Consider the following 17,054-nt stretch of genomic DNA (forward strand, 5'->3'; position numbering starts at 1 on the left):
CTTAATTTACTATGAATATTATTGTTTTGTTTTTGTTTAAGCATAATATTATTAATATTAGTTTTTATGCTTCGGCAGATCCGGTAATTTTTCTATTTCCATAAGGAAACAAGTAATGTCATTTACAGACATAGACTTACAAGTTACATATTTATTATATTTATATTTATTATTATATTATATTTACTTCAGTCGCTTAGAAACCTTCAAATTTTCTTCAAAAATTTAATTATTAATCTGGCTCTTTACTTTGGAAAATCTATTCAATATCCAAACTCATTGGCAAGCCCCACGCACATTATGAGTGTCAACTTATCTCATCATATTCTATTATTATGTAACATCAATTAGCTGATACACATACAGGCAGTACAATACACTGTATTTATTATAAACACACAAACTGACCAACAGCACCACAGCTAGCCTAACTCACTCCAGTCTAAATGCTGGACAGCCTGGATCATTAGCTTAAAAAAGCGCTGTTTAATTTTGCGTGCGTGTATGCATTTTTCTTGACGCGGCTCCGAGACAAAGTGGATCAGATCTTTCGCGCTGCGTGGGGAGATTGATTTTGTTACTAAAATTCTTTAATTGTAGTATACTTTAAGATTTGAATATTTTTAACATATTAGAGAGACACTTCTGTAAAAACAATTAAAACATCCCTAAAAAGGGGCTATAGCGACGTTCCTGTGTATAGACACCTATTCACGGTTTGCGGATGTCTTATCAAGTCTTGTCATTTATTTGCCCTAAAAAAGGCCTTTAAATCTTACTGTAAATCCTTTGAATTTAACATTGTTGTTGTGTACTTTTTGCAATTTTCATATTTTCATAATTTTGTCTCTGGTGGTCATTTATTTGCACAAACAGGGGCAAATCAGCCTGGCATTGATTATATATATATATATATATATATATATATATATATATATATATATATATATATATATATATATATATATATTTTTATTCTTATTAATTCTATTTTCTTACTCAATGTTGTCAGTCCCTTTTAAATTGTAAATGCTCGGCTACACTGGAAATTATGTACTCCCGAGAGGAAAAAAAGGTTTATTGATTGAATGATTGAATGATCGGTAAGTTGAGCTATCCAGTGATTGAGAGTTTTCTTCGTGGAGTATAAATTTAGCCGTCATCCTTCTCTCTACCAACACCTCCGTGTCCTTGAATATTCAGCTGTCGGGGTGTTTTTTTTTAAAGTGTTTTTTGGTTTATCACTGTATATCTTATAAACATTTACGTTTCCTTACATTTTATGATTACTAACACTCCTGTTATTTAGATCCTTCAAATAATATAAATACTGATACAGTACCTGGCCAAATATTTAAGAGCTAATAAACCAAGAAACTCTTGTAATACAGCAGAATGACCCTATTCGCTATCATTTACCAAACGTAGCCTAAAAAGAAACACACTATTAATTAATAAAATTCATGGGGCGTCCCTACTACTATTAATTTTATTTAAAATACATTGAACAGCATAAATATTAGACTAATAAAAGGCATGAGCACCAGCGGGAATGTCTTAAGAAGGTATATTGTAAATTTGTATTTAAAAACTGAAGAGCTCTGGTTCAGGAGCTCGGATCTGCAGTGAATTGCTTTAGACTGAGTCTCTCTGTAAGAGCATTGGCTGAACAGAGTTTAAATGTATTGGTTTTCAAAACTGGAAGGTGGAGCTCATTATCTTATTATTAAACGCCGCTTTTTACGCCGCTTATTACGGCGTCAAGAGAGACACTAAAACGCCGCTTTTTACGGCGTCTCATTGCACTGAGACGGCGCTCTGTACGGCGCGCCAAAAGGGTCGAAAAACGCCGTGGGAAACGGCGTCTTCTGTGCTTTTAGCGGCGTTTTTAACGCCGTTGTGAAATCATACGGCGTATATTATGGCGTCTTGAAATCATACGGCGTATATTATGGCGTCTTGAAATCATACGGCGTATATTACGGTGTAAAACCCACACAGAACGGCGTATTTTACGCCGTTCTTTTCTATAAAAGGCGTCTGGTCCCGGTGTTTTTTGGGCCTTTTGGCGTTCCATATTCTTTTCGATAAAAGGCGTCTGGTCCAGGCGTTTTTTGGGCCTTTTGGCGTTCCATAAACAAGCCTTGTTCTTGGTCTGTTATTGGTCCCGCCCATAACCAGCCCTTTTATAATAACCACACCTTTTTTTAATAGAGCTGAATAACGTTTTTAAAAACGAATTCTGTGGGAATATAAAAATTAACAATATAAGTAGAGGTTACACTAGCTGTTACATTTAAATAAAGGAGGTAGAATTATAGTATATTAAAAAAAATCGTTGTCTGTTTTGCCATTGAAACCTATGGGAATGGGTGGGGTTACACAGCTTTCTGAAACCGAATAGCAGGGGGCGCCCGACCTGTGACCTGTGGTGGCTTCACTTTTGAGAGGAAGCTCTGTCCAGCTATGCACAGTCTATGGCTGTGACCGAAATGGTTCCCTATTTACTAGCTAGGGCACTATAAAGTATGTCATACATTTTTCTTTGAGTGTCCGAATCATAAGGGGGAATTGTAACATGATTTTGAGGGCACTAAAAACTCCCATAATGCATCATGATTTATAGTAAACATCGCTGCTTACTAAGCCAGCTAAATGTGTCCCAAAATGCATTGCGGGTCTCGCTACTAAGCAACAGACAGCCGAACAAACGGAGCGGACAGCGAGCCATCAGGGTTGCCAGATTGTTACAGTGGGATTCAGATAAAACCAATTCACTGGGTAAAACATGTTTCAAATCCGCCAGAAAACTGAGAAAACCACCCAAACAGCTGATGTTCATCATATTAACAATATTACAGGGTTTATTCCAACATGAGCTTAAATAGAATAACTTAAATATTTTAAATATCACTAATTGCAAAAACAATATTCAAATAAATGTATTTTCATGTTTGTATTGTGTTTTGTGCATTGTATTATAGGACACACAAACCAAAGAAAAGTAAATACAGTACATAAAAAAGCTGGTAAGCAATGAAAGAAAGAAATACTCATATCCAATAACAAAGAAAAACACAGCTTATTCAAGTTTCCATCAACAGGTCTAAAATCTCTGTATCTCCCAGGTTAGATATCTAACTACAACACTGATGAGTTCAATTTCCAAACTCCTAACACATAGTTTTGTTCACCCGTCAAATCACAGCGTTTCCTCCAGACAATTTCAGACACAACTTGATATTTGGCATGAAACCACACAATCTGGCAAAACTGTGAGCCGGTGTACGCTGTTAATATCAGGTTTTCTTCATGCAGTTCAATAATGTGAGGATTATCTTTTAAACAGTGTAAATATACAGGCAGAGAAATTACTCCTGATCAGCTCAGAGCTTCACTAACTGTAATTCAGAGATCAGTTCAGTGTGTTTATGGAGTTTTAAACACGGCTCAAACCTCTCACCCGTATGTGTTTATGCGACCGGTGCTGGCGCATGATAATGATGAGTGAGTGTACTAAATAATATCTACCTACATAGCGCAACACTAATGAGGGAGTAGGGAGCCATTTCGGTCACAGCCTATGATTAAACATCACTGAGAGGCGCTGCATTCAATGGACCCTTGTAATTCCGCAGGTCTCGCCGCTGGGGGGCGCCGAAGTAAACAAAACTTTAATTCTTAAAAAAAACATTGGATGATTTATTGTGCAACGGCTCCCCCCTGTGGACTGTGATGTAACTGTGCCTCAAATATTGCAGACCAAAAGTTCACCTAATGCAAATATTACCATTTTATGTACCTTTGATCCTAAACTGAATAAAACACCTGATATCAGTGATTTTGAAATATGCCCCATATAGAATCTTTACATGTAAACTATTAATGAGACATACACTGGTACGATTCAGTATTGCAAAACAAAGTATCTCAAACCTATGTATGGCAGAGCTCAACATGATGTATCTTTCTTCAGTTATTCTGTTGAGGAATAGATTAACATTAAAATAAAACAGTAAAAATTAATATTCACCTAGAGATACAGAATGCTGGTGATTCTAATGTTTTTGAATATTGCACTCAGTATTACAGCCTGTTTCTTAAATTAAAAAAAATAATCAGTTGTTCTAACTGACTGTAGTATAAAGACAGAAATTAAAATCCAATAACGATCCAGAAATATTTCCTCTTTTATTGAGAGTACGGAAAAGATTCCATAAAAAAAGAGACAAGCAAAACTGTAATGCAACCATTCAATGCATTGAACAAAAAATAAATAAAAAGTAGTATTTATCAAAAACATAAAAATAAAAAAAATATGATACAGAAATGTCAAAAAATTAAAAAGACAAAAAGCTTAAACAAAACCAACAATCAAAACAAAAAACATAAAAAACTGTACCAAACACATTGCTGTTTTCCCATCCTGTAAAACATGTACAGTGTTAATGGGTCTGTTTTAGTGTATGAGGGGATCCTCTCAATGTATATGTGTCTTGTAATGAGAGAACGTTAGAATGTACTATTATGATTTTGGTATTTTGTCCTTTTATACCCTGTCTGGGCTTTAACACATGAAAAATCATTAACCTACATCAGTCCAGGATGTGCAAAATGACACTTCAGCACGCTACATTATGATTTCCGTTCCTAACAGGCCCAAGAACTACGTTTTCCATTACCGGGCACTTAGTGACATCATACATTTACCAAACATGAAAAAAGAAAAGGGTGTTTAGTCCTGTACCTATCTTTACTATTGGTTTACTATTGAACTTATACTCTCTACGACACACAGGTTCACAAAGAAAGGCCAGGTAGGTTAAGTGGTTCAGCTACACCCCCCTCCCTCCCCATTAACGTAAATACAGCCAAGCAGCAAGAGGAAACGGGATTAAGATAATACAGTACACACATTGTATGCTGGAACACTTTCTTTCATAAAAAAAAAAAGACTTTCAGAATATTTTGGAAATGTTGACAGGCTGACCAACAGTAAATACGGGGTCTCTTTTTACCCCTAAGCGTACATTACTTCACTTCTGAAGTCCTGCTGTCATTCTGTAGTCGACACTTTGTCCATGTAAGGAACTTGGATTTTTCTCCAAGTGAAAATTAATGGTGTTTTTGGAAATCAAAAGGAGCTGAAAGCACTCCCTGTGTTACACAATACCGTTCTAAACTGAATATACAGTTCTGGAAAAAATAAGAGACCACTTAAAAATTATGAGTTTCTTTTAAAATTTTACCAAATTGGAAACCTCTGTAATATAATCAAGAAGAAGGTGGAGGATCACAAGCCATCAAACCAAAATGAACTGCTTGAATTTTTGCACCAGGAGTGGCATAAAGTTATCCAAAAGCAGTGTGTAAGACTGGTGAAGGAGAACATGCCAAGATGCATGAAAACTGTAATTAAAAAACAGTTATCCACCAAATATTGATTTCAGCCATTTCTTATTTTCTGCAAACAAATGCTTTAAAAAAAGTTTTGCTTTTGACAAAAATTTTATTTGGGAGAAATGTTTTTAGTAGTTTATAGAATAAAACAACAATATTCATTTTACTCAAACATATACCTATAAATAGCAAAATCAGAGAAACTGATTCAGAAACTGAAGTGTTCTCTTATTTTTTCTGTATGTGTTATACAGTATGTGAGCTGTATGTGTTATACATTTTCCCCTGACTTTCACTGGATCCTCGGAATTACAGGCTCATTTATGTAGCGTTAAACATTATAATCAACATTACTTCACGCAAACTAATGCTGCTCTGTCTCAGTCTGATCCCATACAAACACTCACTGAAAGATGCAGCAAGTGCTATGGTTAATTAAAGCTAACTAAGCTAACTCTGGCAGTTTTAAGCTACAGTTTGAGGTGCTGCTGTTCTTACATCTTTATCAAAATGCACAAACTAGCATTGTATCTTAAGGCTAAAATGTTAACCTGTGGCTAGATTGTTAGATCAGGAAACCATAAAATACAGTTTTTTTTTTTTTTTTATCATTGTACTTTTGTAATGCTGGATTTTTGAATAAACTGTTAGCATTAGTATTAGCTTTAGCATAAGGCACATTTTCAGGCACCTATTCTTAAAGTTGTATTTAAATATGAAGCTTTCGGATCAAATAAGTGTTCTGTATGAATAACATATGAATTTTACCAACCAATAGAACTCTGTACTTGAATAAAAATAACCATTGACTTACTTTTATTTATCATTTCGACAAAAGGAGTGCATTGCTGCGTTCCATTTGAAAGTTTTTATTGATATGCCCCTAGAATCTAAAATATCACGGCTGAGTAGCGCTGCTAACCGGGGCTTGCTAATAACAATGCTAACCTGATACAACTCTAAACTGGAACAATGCTAACCTGAAACATTGCTAACCTGGCACAATTCTATCCTGGCACAATTCTAAACTGGAACAATGCTAACCTGGAACTATTCTAAAATGGAACAGTGCTAACCTGGCACAATGCTAATTTGGAACAATGCTAATCTGGATTTGAAAAGTGAGTTATATTTTGTCTTGATTCACCACAAAGCAATGATAAATATTTATTACTCAGCTGTGGTAAACTTTTAAGTCTTTATCTAACTATGTTGTGAAAATGTTTTAGAATAGTCTAACACATTCTGAAACATTCTCTGCTCTCATATTCTTCTTCTTAACTTCTGAGGTAAATGGAAAACAGCATTAACTTGTTGTAGCATGAATGTATATATCATCTGTAATTCAGAGGAACCCATTGACATTAGAAGAAGAAAATATAAAAATGTATACCACACAAAGTGTTTCAGGTTTAGAATAATTTTGTTTACACAGGCTGTGATTGCAGCAAATGTAAAAAAGTGGCATTCTGCATTTTTCCCACAGTAAAAAAAGTATTTCCTTATGCCGACTACAGAGAGACACTCGATTTCAGATGCCTATTACAGAGAATGTTAGTTTACTGAGTTTCTGTTGTTAAAAAAAGCTTCATTTATGTATATTTGAAAGACTGCAACTTTTTTAAACATATGCAAGCATAATGTGAAAGCCTGCTCGTCATAAGGCTCAGGTAAGGTCTCAACAGCATAAACCAGAGAGAACTTAGATCATTAGTGAACACAGCTGTAGAACATTTCACCAATGCCTTGTCTAATACTGCTTCTTCTTCTGAATACCTTCTCCTTAAACATGAGAGAAAACTGAACGTGATATGATATGTGCTCTATCATTAGCAAACTTTAATTGATATTAAAACCTTTTGACATCTTTGTACTCTAGAACTGTACCTATATTTTAGTCCAAAAGGTTCAACTTATTCAGTGTATGCAGATCGAGGGATTTTTGTATAGTCATTTTTTGCTATAGCCGAAATCTCTGAGTAGATGTATGCTAACTTTCATAGTGTAAATGCACTTTGTGTAATCAAGAAAATGGCAATCAGAATCCTCACTGGATATAATTTAAAGTTACTCTGTTTTGCCATAGTGATGTTCTTGCTTTGGTAAACTGGTTCATGTTTAGCTTCACAATCTTTTCAACACTTTTATAGTTGAAAAGTAAAATAGTATTTTACTTTTGCTTTTATGAACCATTTTTGATCTCATATTTTTTTTAACGCTCATTTTTAATTTTTCAACATCTAAACAGTAATTCTCCCACATGGTTGCAACGCCTTAGTCTTGGTCTTTGGTCTCTAGGACTTTTTAATGGGACAAGACCAACCTTACACAGACATCAGACTCAGTATGTGAAGAACGCACCCCCTCCCTTCCAACATGTCTGAGGCAGAAATCACGATCATTTTATAAGTACATGACATTAGTAGAAGGGTTTGCTTACAGGGGAGAGCAGACAGGCACTGGAGTTGCTTTATTGTGAAAGTTGAAAGTTGAGTTCACGACAAAGTCAGACTTGCATGTCGGCATGCCTCGACAGGAGCATTCACACTTGCAGCACGCACAGTTGCTTCTGACACCAAGGATGATGTGTAGTGGCAGCTCCAGGACCTCTCGCCTCCTGTCGCCAGCAGCTGTGTCTGCGTCTGCTTGCTTTGCTGCCCTCTTTGTTGAGGTCCGAATCCACAGGTCTGACCTTCACTGTGCACTTGAGGATGGAAAAATGGACTTTTTCCATGTTGCAATCTTGGAGGGCACAGAGAGTAAAATACATACAGTATGTACAAGCAAAGGTCGGTCCGTTTAAGGACAGTCAGGTATCAGGCATTAGAAGTTCATTTCCATTCATTTGTTGGTGACGGCGCCCCCCTCCGCCCTGGGCTGGGTTTGGCTCAGGTCCAGTCCTAGGCTGGGTAGCTCTCGGCTGGGTGAGGTGGTGGAGGTGGGTTTGGAAGCTCCGTTACCAGTCTGAGGCTCCCAGGGGCTGCTCTTGGGTTTGGCTGTGGTGGGGCTGCCCAGGCCAAGGCTGGTCAGAGCGTCTAGGGTTCCGTCAGGGTCCACCATGACATTTATAACTGCAGGACAAAAAGAAAAGATTAAAATGCTTGTGCCAAGTGTGTTTGTGCCATGAAACATTCCTATCTGGCTTTAAAAATGTGAAAAATTTAAATTTTACATCAGCATTCAGCTTTTGATTTGGAGTTTTACTTTTTGATTGTTAGCTTTATTGGTATTTCTATATGTTAATGTTTATATGATCAATTATATTAGGTTAAACTTTGTTGTCATTAACACAATATGAAACACGTCTATTGTGTTTATTTGTTTGTGTATGTTTGTTCACATATATAACAGTGAACAGTATTTCAGCCACTCATCCTCCAATACCTGTGACTCCATACACACAGTGTGGACTAAAGCAGGTGAAAAAAAAGTATATAATTCTTGTTATATATAATATAGTATAATTATAATAAATGATTAATTCAAAATTTGTCATCTTTAAAAAGTGTATAATTGTTTTTTATGTTATGCTGTTTTCATTATGCCAGTGGCATTTAATAGTCTTAAAATGACAAAAATATTGTGTATCGCAATCATTTTTGGGGCAAAATATATCTTCCACAAAAAAATTCTTATCGTGACAGGCCTAAAGAGTATTCTTTTAAATGTATTCATTTAAATCTGTTTTACAGTCAGTCTTTACCTTGAAGCTGCTTTTCCACCCTCTTCAGCTCTGTTAGAATTAATGATATTTCCTAGAGAAGATTAAAATATTATTAGTAAATGCCTCATGCTTTGATTGATTGGAATAAATAATATAAATAACACCACTTAAAAAAACACTTAGGTTGAGATGGTTACAATTATCAAACATACCTTGTTAGTGGTTTTGAGAAGTGGCACATCAGTTTCTGAACTAAGTTTGGTCTCAATGTCGTCCCAGTTCCTGTCCTTGTCTTTAAACAATATCCTTGAAGATGAACAATAACCATTAGAACTTTATTGCTATACCATATTTAAAAAAACGTCTCACATTAAAGAAATTTGACTCACCTGATTTTTCCCACTGTTTTGTCCATAGAGTGGCGAATTTTAGAGGACAACTGAGAGACTGAAGTCAACAGCAAAGTGTCCAACACCGCCTGCAAGAACACACATAAAAATCAGCAGGCTTGTCAGCATTTCACAAATAGTAAGATCTGATTTAAAGTGTGGACCACATGCATCCAGTTTCAGGGGTTAATACACTTACAGAGTGCTTCACACACATCTACATGCATACATGCATATGAGAGTGATTTATTTCAGCGTGTATATCTAATCTGCAAAAGGGGATCAGGCTCATACCGGCCTAACCTCGTCTCGGTTCCATGTGCGCCTGCGCAGTGCAGCCTGGGGATCCATACTGTCAGGAGCTCGAGGTCGGAGCTCTACCGAGCGCCCGTTTATCTCTGGAGCCTTCGTCTGCACCACTGGAGGGATCTTACGAAAGTTCAGACCTCCATCAAAGACTTGATCTACCAGCTGCAACAACAATGACAAAACAAAGAAAGAAGTCAAGGGAAAGAATGCATGATAAAAAGCCATAATTGCAATAATGAGTCTCTTATAATGAAACTAAGTAAGAAAACTGTTTTTGTTCTTATTGAACTGTTACACTGAAATAAATTCAGATAAACATAACTACAGAACAAATTAGCATGATTTGTTTTTCACGGGCTACTGATTTTAATATAAACAGAATGCACAATAAACAAAAAATAGTTATATATAGTCCTGAAATTGTTCTTTATATGTATTGTTTTATATATACTCATAGCAATTGTTAAACTAGTTTATTGTTTTAAAGAACACTTATTTGAAATGCTTTATAAATAACCAATCAACAATAGGCTTTTCTAGTATATGAAGAACTAGGCAACCATTTAGCCATTAAATGGGTTTTGAATGATCATGGTTGTAAACCAATTGCCTTACTAAGGAACCATTGAAGAACACCCTCAAAGTCTCCAGAAGAACTGATTGGATCACCCTCTTCTCCTTTAATTAACATATTAACTTCTGGTTGCCTTGAAAAAGGGTAAAGGTGGGTCTCTGAATATGTCTGTCATTTGCTAACCCAATGGTGGATGTTGACAAAAAATTATGTTTTAGAGGTGGCCAAAAATCGTAACACACTTTGAAGATGGCCAAAAATAAGTAGATGTTTGAGAGGTGGTGGAAAATCTGAAGACATTTTTAATAGGTATCCAAAAATCAGATGTTTTAGAGATGACCAAAAACCAATGTTTCAGAGCTGTCCAAAAATTAGAGATTTTATAGATGTTTAAAAATCTGATGTTTTAGAGATGACCAAAAATCAGATATTTTAGAGATGACCAAAAATCTGAAGTTTTAAATGTGACCAAAAAAATTTGATGTTTTAGAGGTGTCCAAAGATTATTGTCGGGTCATTATAAGTCAGGTCTCACTAAAATATGATATAATTTAATGGAAAAAATACATCTTCTGTAATATTTTATTAAAATTTTATGCATTTTGGTCACCTCTAAAGCATCTGGTTTGAGGCCACCTCTGAAACCTCTGATTTTTGGACACTTATAAAACACCAGAAGTAAACTTGCATCAACATTACCAATAACAGCAGAAATAACTCTTGAATGTACAGCAGATTTTTTCGAGCTGCCTGCACAGCAGCAGTGTGGTGTGAGATGTTCAGTGAAGCGTACTGTACCTCCTCCCTTGTGTCGATGGCAGAGCCGGGCGTGGTGGCCGCTGTGCTGACTGTGGTGCTTGGCGCCGTGCCAGAGGAGCTGACCGAGTCGATCTCGCCCGCCACGTCATGGATCTCCCGCGCCAGGATAGCCAGGTCCTTGGCCAGGTCCTGACTGATCCTGCGCACACAGGGAAATAACCTATTAACCATCAGACGGGTGTCGGGAACTAGGGGGGGTTCACATACATGCAAAACAGCAAATAATAATAAAACAAAAACACAAACATTAGGTGGGCCCTACAGCACATGGCTCAAGCACATGCACACAAACACAGTGCCAAACACAGTCACACGATTACATAAAAGAACAGAATGGTTTCCTGAGCACCAGTTAAACTCAGTCACTGCCCAAAAAGAATGAAGAATGACTATTAATATTGTTTTTGAGTACTATAATAGGCAAATCTGTGCCTGAGATCATGTATTCAAAAATTTTACTTTTAATAACAAAATTACATATCATGATATGGTACTGAGATGGCACGCCTCTCATAAAGTGCCCTCAAGAATTACTGGTGCCCACATTAAAACATAAAGTAATCATACATGTTCAGTGAATTTTATTACAAAAATGATAAATCTGCATCTAACTCTGTTTACCCAAACATTTTATGGTTTTTGGACTCTTCAGCTAAGGACACATGTTCAGTGGGAACTGGTTGACTGAGGCTGGCATAGGTACTCAATCACTGAAACATTACAGCTTTAAAACGTGCATCATTTTCAGTGTAGAAATAAAGTTTAACAACATAGTTATAACATAAATATTTTTGGCTTTTTATCAAAAGTGCCAGTAATTCTGGAGGGCACAGTACATCCTATTCCCAGACTCTGCATTAGTCAAGCATATACTCCCTACTCTGATTTTAAATCAATATGTCCCACTCCACTCTGTTCTAAAGTACATTCAGCAAACTTCATGTTCAATTAATCATAACAACTACAGCAAGTATTTCTGTCTTTCTGTAGAGAAAAGTGGGATCTAAAAAGGAGTGCTACTCTGAGGGCACTGGTGAGTTAAAGCAAAAATCCTACATATTTACTTTTGTTGAAGTAATAGTAAATAGTAGAGTCTTTGGAGCATTGCTCCGAGGATCTGATTGCATTCAGCAACCCCATGAGCATCAGTGAGGTCAGGATATTAAATGATCACTACCTCACTCCACCTAATCCCCAACTCCCCATCTCATACCGAAAACATAAAATGAATCACCAGCATTCCAGACAACACAATTCCCCTGCTCCACCCCTCAGTGCTTTGGTCTCAAAGCATGATAAGCATGATTCCAGAAGGTTAGGTTCATGTTTATATATCTGCTCCAGAGAGTCCTGTTTTATTTACTGTATTTCTCTACAGGGAGGCTACATGCATTTGTAGGTAAGGGTGTGCACAAACATATAGGACATATAGGGTCAGTTTCCCAGGCAAATATCTGAGCTCAGATTTTGGAATTTCCTAGTTTCAAGTTAGAAATTTTGACTGAAATGCTTATACAGGTTGGATTATTCCAGTGTTCAGATAAAATGCACATATACAGCTCTGAAAAAATAAGAGATCACTTCTGTTTCTAAATCAGTTTCTCTGATTTTGCTATTTATAGGTATATTTTTGAGTAAAATGAACATTGTTGTTTTATTCTCTAAACTACGCACAACATTTCTCCCAAATTCCAAATAAAAATATTGTCATTTAGAGCATTTTTTTGCAGAAAATGAGAAATGGCTGAAATAACAAAAAACCTCAGACCTCAAATAATGCAAAGAAAACAAGTTTATATTCATAAAGTTTCAAGAGAAATCACAGTTTTCTTGCATCTTGGCATGTTCTCCTCCACCAGGCCACCACACTGCTTTTGGAAAAAATTATGCCACTCCTGGTGCAAAAATTTAAGCAGTTCAGCTTAATTTGATGGTTGTGATCATCCATCTTACTCTTGATTTTATTTCAGAGGTTTTCAATTTAGTAAAATAAAAAAAACTCATAACTGTTAAGTGGTCTCTTTTTTTTTTCCAGAGCTGTATAAAATTAATTAGCACTTCTAAGAGATTGTGTCTCATAAAATCAGTCATACACAAAGCATTGCCCAACTTTTATCTATGGACATTGTATCCATGATGTTGGGATACACTAAATACTGCATAATGTATTAATGTATTGTTATCAACTGAAATTTGCATGATTACTGGAATGCAGCCAACTTAGTGTGACATCATTCCCAGCTACGACATCGGAGGTACATGAAATGCAGTAAAAGCTTTGTTGTAGACTATATTTTCTTTTCAATGAAAAATCTCCATTCAAAACGCTTAGAAATCCAAGACTAGGCTTAATCCCTGTCTGGGAAACTGTCCCATATGTATTTGTGTGTGTGTGTGTGTTACTGACTTTATAAACACAGATTTGATTGGTACCTGGCAATCTCTTCACTGTGGGCGGTCCAGTCTCGGATGTACTCCTCCTGCTCCCTCATCCTGTGCTTCATGGCGATGCCACCAGGGCTGGTTGTGGCTGTGAGCGTAGCGCTCACCTTGCTGGTGCGCAGTGCGGTGCCCGGCCGCAGACGCCCGTGTTTGGGGGAGTTCCGGTTGGAGCCAAATTCGTCCTCAGAGGTTGAGGCATATTCTGGAGGCAGGCGTCTCCACCTGCTTGAGGCTGCAGAGAGACAGTGGCTTGTGGTTAGTGGTTGGTACAGAGCATACAGTATAAGCTTATTTTATCCTTCTATTTCAACCTCAGAGCCAGCCAGTCCTATGTCATCTACTGCAAGCAGCTGCATGGGATTATGGGATATTGGGGTTGTGTGCTAGGAAATAAAACTGGGTTCTAATGGGGAAAAAAATAAAAAAGCAGGGGGAGGAGATGAGTGTTGAGAAATGGGGTCAGAAGCCTTAGGGATTTGTTGTCAATACTTGAGCACCAGACTCTTGTCAGTATTGGACACAGACACAGGAAGATCTTAGAGGATGTTGTTAGAGGATGAGAAAAACACCAAACCCGCACACCAGATTCACCAAACACTGTAATTGCAGCCCTTTTCCATCAAAGATACAAGGTTTGAATGATGTACAATTTGTGTTTATTTCTATTAATAAATGAATCAGTAGTATTTATATTATTATTTAATATACATTAAAGCAGTGGTTCTCAAACTGTGGTACGTGTAGAACACCAAGGTGGCACATCACCAAATAAATGGTTAACTAATTCTCTTAATTAATCATGGGGGTGTTTTGGGTGTAACATGAAATAAACCAGCAAGTGATCAGCATGTCACTTGCCATTCCCTTTAAGAACCAGGTGCACTCTGACCTCTGACCTACAGTGCATTGTGCTTCTGCTCTTCGCAGCAGAGGAAACTGACCTGCGTGTTGACACTGTAAAGGTGCATGGTAAAGGTTGTCATTTACAGGAACAACAATATTATTTTATTAAGTATTCTGTTTATTGTTGGTGTAAAAGTTTGATTTGCACACTGCGGCGTGTCCATGTGTGTGTTTAACGAGCGGTGGTCTACGCTTGCTAAGAGGTTGGAGCACCTGCATAGCTAAAATAGGCATGTATATCTGATGGTTGTCAGGGTTTTAATCAGTCAGTGGCTCATCTTTGTTTTTCTCCGCCAAGATAGCAACACGCTAGAAATTTACCTGAACACCCCTCACTTCTAGACCACCGTACTAATTGGCATAGATATATTCACCGTTTTAGCAGCGCAAGGTGTGAAAATAAACTGATGGCAGGGTGTAAGTATCGCAATGTGCCTTGCGCATGACTTTTTCACCAAATTTTTGCTGTGGTTTAGCAGCATTTCTATTGAGAATTGAAGTATACATTTCTATATAATTAATTAATTGTGTTTCACAGTGACATCAGGATATGCACATAGTTACTACACATTGCATTTTTTTGACCATATCGTTCACCCCTAGTTAGCTTGCATATATTTTTATGGATAACGTTTAGGTGGCACTTGGACTTTTTAACTTAAGTTGGGGTGGTAGACGGTCTAAAATGTTTTGCGAACCACTGCATTAAAGCATTAAAGAATAGTAATCCAAAATTTAAAAAATGATATTGTTACTATAAAAACAAACCTTGTTTCAAATGGTTACAGGGAATATTTACAAAAGTTTCCATAAAATGTCATGTGGGAAGCACGCAAAAGATTCCAAAAAGCAAATATATGAATAAATAAATCAATTACGGCTCAAAGGCAATGCGCTGTAGCTTCCACCAAGCAGAAACCAAACCACCAGACCTGATTACTATAAATGGGTCACAGTCATAACCATCATAACAGTAACTTCTAAGACACAACATATTCTTCAGATCAGTAAAATGTGCTAAAAATTAAGTTTTCTAACAGAATAATTTCAATTCCTGCTTCTCTCTCCTGCAAAAAAATAATGCATATCTAACTGCATAGTTTCATAGTTTCTAGTATCTTTGCTCTTGTGTATTTGTATATTTAGACAAATGTAAAACTATATGTCCTAATACTTGTGTCATGTCCTTTACAAACTTCCCCACTGTTATAAATTATATATATAATTATATAATATTGTTTTATTATTATTTTTTTTACCTGTGATTTAAAAAAAAGCCCAGCTAAAATCACTTTTTTAAATTTAGTACTGAAGTCAGTAGAAACGTATAAGCTTTACAGAGCTACTGAAGCTGTAATTACTCTTCAGCCAGTAGAAAGAAGATGGCATGGTTTTAGTAAGCCTGTTCAGATTGATGCTATGACTCACTGCCATCATCAGGGGGAGCCTATGCAGCGTCAGCTGTGGGCCTATTTGAACTGAAGCTTTTGACATTAATTGCTGAGTGCTTGCATCAGCAAAATAGCTAATCTGGAGCCTATTCCTATTGAAAAATCTGTCTTAAGTGCTACAAACTGCAACCTCACTGATGTAAATCAACTAAAAATAAAATTTTTAAATCTTTTTTTATATATTGTAGCTGTCAAGCAAAGAAAAAAATACAATATACAGGAGACGAAAAAGGAGATGAAAAAACTATTTCAGATTTTTTTTTTAAGAAGCCAATTTAAATAGATTTTAGCCTTTTGGAGCATTTCTATTGGTCATTTCATCATGCATTTTTAAAACAATGTAAAGAATTTAAATATGCCAAATTTAATAAAAAATGTGAAAAACAGCAAAAAATTGGTAAATTTAAAATATATTATGGTAAAAAAAAATATGTTTTTACTCTGTTTACAAATGAATAAATGTATTTTTATGAGTTACTTAAGTAAAACCTTTACAAACACATTTTATAGAAGTACCGAAATAATAAGTTGTATATTGTGATAATGTTACTGTAAGTGTATGTATCTAGTTGACCTACTTGGTTTCACTGATCTATTTTTAGGCATGTATTTCACTGCCTAAAATAAATATTTTCACTGCCTGAACGTACATAGTTGCATTTATTTGTTAGATTTTTTTTTTAAATTCTAATATTGATCTAAGGGAGAATTTGAATTTCACACAGGGTTCTTGCACTATTTTAAAGCTAGCTCACCCAAGTAACATTAGTGAACATTATCTGCTATCTGCCAGTAACATTAGTTAACTCGTTGCTAAAGTTAGTATGTTAGCTATCTCTTCACTAATGTTAGCTAGCTCATTGCTAACCTTAGTTATCTCCACAGATTAGATGTTTACACTGGGGCACTGTTTTACCACAGACATTAAACTCAAATTTAATACCTATAGCAAATTTACAGGGCAAAAGACAGCTGAGATTATTTTTTGCTTGCCAGTGACAATAAATATCATTATTTTTGAATGCCTATTAATGCTAATAAAACGGGCTACCTAATAGCTATTGTTACAACACAATTCTTACTATTATTAAAGACTGAACTGA

At 36.1% G+C, this 17,054-nt stretch overlaps 1 protein-coding gene across 7 annotated transcripts in view; it reads right to left on the reverse strand.

The window, feature by feature from the left end:
* Positions 1–4,177: 4,177 nt before the first annotated feature.
* cep170aa (centrosomal protein 170Aa) overlaps positions 4,178–17,054 on the reverse strand; it is an 86,185-nt gene continuing 73,308 nt past the window's right edge. For 3 of the 7 annotated variants that reach the window (XM_049481361.1, XM_049481355.1, XM_049481358.1), the window contains 7 exons: positions 13,589–13,829; positions 11,135–11,315; positions 9,748–9,924; positions 9,454–9,542; positions 9,277–9,370; positions 9,104–9,155; positions 4,178–8,471 (listed from right to left, as the gene is read on the reverse strand). In XM_049481361.1, coding sequence (XP_049337318.1) covers positions 8,242–8,471; positions 9,104–9,155; positions 9,277–9,370; positions 9,454–9,542; positions 9,748–9,924; positions 11,135–11,315; positions 13,589–13,829 — 1,064 coding nt within the window. In that variant the 3' untranslated portion in view covers positions 4,178–8,241. The remainder of the gene's footprint in view (positions 8,472–9,103; positions 9,156–9,276; positions 9,371–9,453; positions 9,543–9,747; positions 9,925–11,134; positions 11,316–13,588; positions 13,830–17,054) is intronic. The other 4 variants (XM_049481357.1, XM_049481359.1, XM_049481356.1 and 1 more) reach the window with 3 other exon arrangements.

Source organism: Astyanax mexicanus, chromosome 7, assembly GCF_023375975.1.
Source record: "Astyanax mexicanus isolate ESR-SI-001 chromosome 7, AstMex3_surface, whole genome shotgun sequence".
NCBI lineage: Eukaryota > Metazoa > Chordata > Actinopteri > Characiformes > Acestrorhamphidae > Astyanax > Astyanax mexicanus.